The sequence below is a fragment of the Salvia hispanica genome, unplaced genomic scaffold, assembly GCF_023119035.1.
Source record: "Salvia hispanica cultivar TCC Black 2014 unplaced genomic scaffold, UniMelb_Shisp_WGS_1.0 HiC_scaffold_1403, whole genome shotgun sequence".
Taxonomy (NCBI): Eukaryota; Viridiplantae; Streptophyta; class Magnoliopsida; order Lamiales; family Lamiaceae; genus Salvia; species Salvia hispanica.
The window spans coordinates 1-4636 of record NW_025951698.1 but is presented as its reverse complement, the minus strand read 5'-3'; the positions used below and the strand labels follow the sequence as shown (position 1 = coordinate 4636).

Below are 4636 nucleotides of genomic sequence, written 5' to 3'. Positions count from 1 at the left end.
GACAGTGCTACCACCCTTTGCTTCTTGCTTCGCCATGTGACAAGATTTCCCCCTACAAAGGTGAAATATCCTGCAGTCGATTTTCTATCATTTGGATTTCCCGCCCAATCAGCATCTGTAAACCCATGAATCTCCAAATGTCCATGATTCTCAAACAGAATTCCATGGCCTGCTGTCCCCTTTAGATATCGAACAATCCTCAGTGCTGCTTCCCAATGAGCTACTTGAGGTGCATGCATGAACTGACTGACTACTCCAACTGCATAAGCTATGTCGGGTCTTGTGTGGGATAGGTATATCAATTTCCCAACCAAACATTGATATCGAGTGCGGTGGGTAGCTTCAGCTCCTTCTACTATTTGCAGACCGTGATTCTGAACCATAGGAGTGTCGGCTGGCTTGCAGTCCAATAGTCCTGTTTCTGTAAGTAATTCAAGAACATACTTCCTCTGACTGATGAAGATCCCTTTTTTCGATCTCAACACTTCTATACCCAAAAAATACTTCAGCAATCCCAAGTCCTTCATTTCAAATTCTGTAAATAAATTCTTCTTCAGCTGATCCATCTCCTCTTCGTCATCTCCAGTGAGGATCATATCGTCTACATAAATGATTAGGCATGTGATCTTTCCTTCCACTCAATAGTACTCATCTTGGCAACTTTAAAGGTTTGCATAGCCAACTCCTAGGTTTTGTTTTAACCCTTTTGGCTACTAGTCTTTTTTTATACCTTTCAATCGATCCATCCCGGTTTTCTTGGGTTTAATGGTGAAAACCCACGAAATCCCCCTTTTTCGAACTCCTCGGGTTTGGGACAAATTTCCCCCGGTGTTGTTCCCATTGGGGCCCCTCTCACCGGATTGTTTCCTCCATTTTGGAATTTTCATAGCCCCCTCTTGGTAGGGAAATTTCCCCCTTTTTTTCATCGGTTTAAACCCCAAATCCACCCCCGGTTAATTTGGCCTTGGGTGGTTCGCCTAGAATATCTGGCTTTCCCCCAACCCTTTGGGGGACTATATTTTTTGGCCAATGCCCGAGTAACCCCGGGGGGAGTATAAAACCCCGGGATCCCCATCTTTGGGCCAGATTCTCATTCTTTATCTACCCCCGGATTTCGGGGGGGTAAAAAACCGTATTATCCGAGATGGGGAATTACCTGGATATCAAGGGGAGGAGATTCAGGGGGGGGTTTGAGGATTTTTCAGGCCCAGACATACCGGCCCGGGTGACATTTGCTTTCGTTAGTTCCAGGGCCCTTTAGGGGCCAATTGGGAATAAAACACCCAGAGGGCTTCAAATTTTTTCACAACATGCTTTCCCGCCCCCGGGTTTTTGGGTGAAAAAGAATTCACTTTCAAGGAAATTACAATTCATCGTTGTTATAATTTTCCTGCCCCGGGGGATGATAGCATCGATAGCCTTTGATTTATCCCATAACCCAAGAACACCATTTTAATGCTATGGGGAAAATTTTTCCCCCTTTAAAAGTTTTGGCACTTTACATCCGAGAAAACCAAAAATTTTGAGCGGAAGGGGAGAGGGGGTGGGAATACTTTAAAAAGGGGGATAAAAATCGGGGAGGTTTAAACCCTTTAATTTTTTTTGTTGGCTGGTTAATCGGGGGTAAAAAAGACCCCAACCCCCGGCCATTAAAAAACCCTTTGGGGAACTTTGGAGTCAAAAAAAGGGGCCTCCTTTAATTTTTTGGGGATTACCCTTTTCTTACCCCTCCCTACCCCTTTTTGTTGGGAGTGTAGGAAAAAGGTTTGATGGACTAACCCTTTCCTCTTAAAAACTGGGTCATTTGATTCACAAATTCCCTTCCATTATGGGACCCCAAGGTTTTTAAAAAGGGTTTGGAATTGTGTCTTAATCATTGAAAAAAAAAATGAGAAAATTTTTTCAAAAACCTCCGATTTTTTTTTAAAAAAATATACCCAAATCAATCTAGTGCAATCATTTCAAAGATAAGAAAATATTTAAAACCATGATCACCAAAAATAGGGGCCGGGGCCCCAAAAATCGGAGCACGGAAAAAAAAAAGAGTTCCCAAACAGTATCACTTGATCTATACGATTTTTCGGGCTCTTTTCCAAAACACAAGATTCCAAATAATTTTTAAACCCAGAAAATTTTGGAAAAAGCAAATTTTTAAAAAACCCGAGGGGGATGCCCCGGGGCTGGGGCAGGTGCCCTTCCGGGGTTGGGGAATTTGTGAGCAAACATCGGGTGCCACCCCTTTTTGAGCAACCATCCACGTAAAGAGGCCTTGGGCCGGTTTCGCCTAAATTTTCCCCCGTCGGGAATTTTTTTTCGGAAGTTTTTATTTATCGGAACGTTTCCAAATTTTTTCATCACACGGTAATGAAGAGTTTATTTTGGGGCAATTTAGGCACATAGAGGCAATTTTTGGAAACTTTAAGGTTGGGGGAAAACTCAATGGTTCCAAATCCCATCACAATAGTCAATTCCCCATCCGTGGTTTGTTGGGGCTTTTTGACTTCATCAAATTAAAAAACATTTTTATCATAAGACATAGACGTTTGCCCCCCCAAACAAAAAACCCCCCTTTTCCCTTTGAATCCTTTTACTTTGGGCCACATCCTTAAATTGGGGGAAATATCCAAAAGGGGCAAAAAGGTTTGGACTTAAAATTGAGTTTTCGTTAATTTTTGGGACCCATTTGGGAATTTTTTTTTTGTTTTGGGGGCCTAATTGCACACACTTGGGAAATTTTGGGCACCTAATTGAATACTATTCACGGGGGTTTTTTCAGCATCATTAATTTTAAAAAGGGTAGGGAATTTAAATTGGGGGTCAAAGGTTTTTTCCCCCCAAACCGAGACCTCCACTTGAGCGCCCCCTTTTTTTTATAAATGCCGTTTTTCCAATTCTACTGCCCGCTACCCCCCCCCCCCCTTTTTTTTGGCCCGGGTTCCCCCCCTTTTTTTCCATGGGAAGGGGACCTCCCCCTTCCTTTCCCTTTCGGGAACAGCCCACCTCCCTCCTCCAAATCCGTTCCAAATCAACTTTATCCTTTTTATTCCGTCCCCCAAAAACCCTAAAAAACCGGGTTTCCCCTTAACTTGTTTTCCTTGGGTTTTGAGCACCCATCTTTGATTTGTCGAAATTTTAATTGGGGGGTTGGGGGGTTTTGGGGGTGGTTCTTGATGGTGGTGGGCGGTGATTTGGGCGTTTGTGGTGATCGGGGCCCCCATCTTTAATCGTGCATCCTCCATGTTTGGTTTCTCCTCGTCGTCCACATTTTTTCGGGGTTTGGGAAATTTGCCGCCTTTTAGATCGGGGGGGGTCCCCCTTAAGGCCGGGACGGGATAAGGGCTATGATGATTTTGTTATGAGCCTTTTTTTTCTGGTACCATGTTAAAAGATCTGCGTTTTTTCATTCAACTTTTCATTTAATTTCCCAAATTCAATCGGGCCCTTTTATGGGTAAAAATTTAAATCCTTCCAGTATTGACCCAATTTTTTTTTGGAAGTCCCAAAATATTTCCCCAAATTTTTTTTAAAAAAGATCCCAAACTTATTTTTTCTCCCCTTTCTTTTTTTCTCTTTCTCTCTCCTACTTTTTTCCCCTCATACTTTACTTTCTCCACTTTAACTATTTAAATTCAAATTTCCCTTAAATGCGTTCCAAAAGGTTTTGCCCAATCTCCGGGCAAGGGGATATACTTGGGGATTTGCCCCCAGATACTAAAAGGAAAATATATCAATTTCCCCTTTAATTTGATTTCAATCAATCATCCCCAAAGGGTCTCCACCAATCTTCTTTTTCCCTTTTTAAATTTATTCTTTCCAACAAAAAAAACAAAAACACATTCTAAAAAATTGATTGCCATTAATTTTAAACCACCAAAACATAATTAAACTCGAAATTTACCGATATACATTCAAATCAATAACACATGCTATCACAATTGACAAAATCAAACCCTCCAAAACATAATCAAACTCATAATTTACCTAAACTTATTCGAATCAATACCATATACTGTCAAATCCCGGAAATATCATTTAGCAATCGAACAAATCAAAAACCCAATATCAATTCAGAACAAAAAAATTTCCTAAAAACACTCGAAGCAATGTCACATGCATAACCACTGAAACATAATCAACTCAGAATTTTACCTAAACGATACGCTATCAAATTTCCTCCCAAAATTCCACAAAAACTTCCTTCTCACTTTTCAGCAGCCCACAAAAAACTTTTTTGTTGTACGTTCTTATTGTGGTTCAACGTAAAATATTGAAGAATAAATATTAAATTCATCTTTGAAAAATAGAATTGTTTGAAAAGGCAAAAATTTCAATCCACATTTGGTACAGTGTAAGTAAAAAAAAAAGAAAAAAGAAATGATTGAAGTATTATTAGTAAAGATTTAGAGAGGAATCTTTTTTCTAAAATTGATTGAAGTAAAAAAAAAGTGATACAAAGGAAAATTGATTGGAGTATTAAATTTTTAACTGTAGATGATGAACCAAAATAAAAATAGATTTTGTTTTTAAAGAACAGAAATAGAAGTAAAATATTTAAAATTATGAAATCGAAGTCTTGAATTTAATTCCAAATACATTACCAAAAAATATATTCCAATTTAGAATTAATTTTAATTTC

At 39.5% G+C, this 4636-nt stretch overlaps 1 protein-coding gene across 1 annotated transcript; it reads right to left on the bottom strand.

Moving 5' to 3' along the window:
• Nucleotides 1-11: 11 nt before the first annotated feature.
• On the bottom strand, nucleotides 12-596 carry LOC125198381 (uncharacterized mitochondrial protein AtMg00810-like; the record flags this gene model as incomplete). The annotated part of the gene is made up of 1 exon (XM_048096736.1): nucleotides 12-596. A coding segment is annotated over exon 1 (585 nt), but the record flags the coding sequence as incomplete, so codon positions are not given.
• Between the last annotated feature and the right edge of the window lie 4040 nt (nucleotides 597-4636).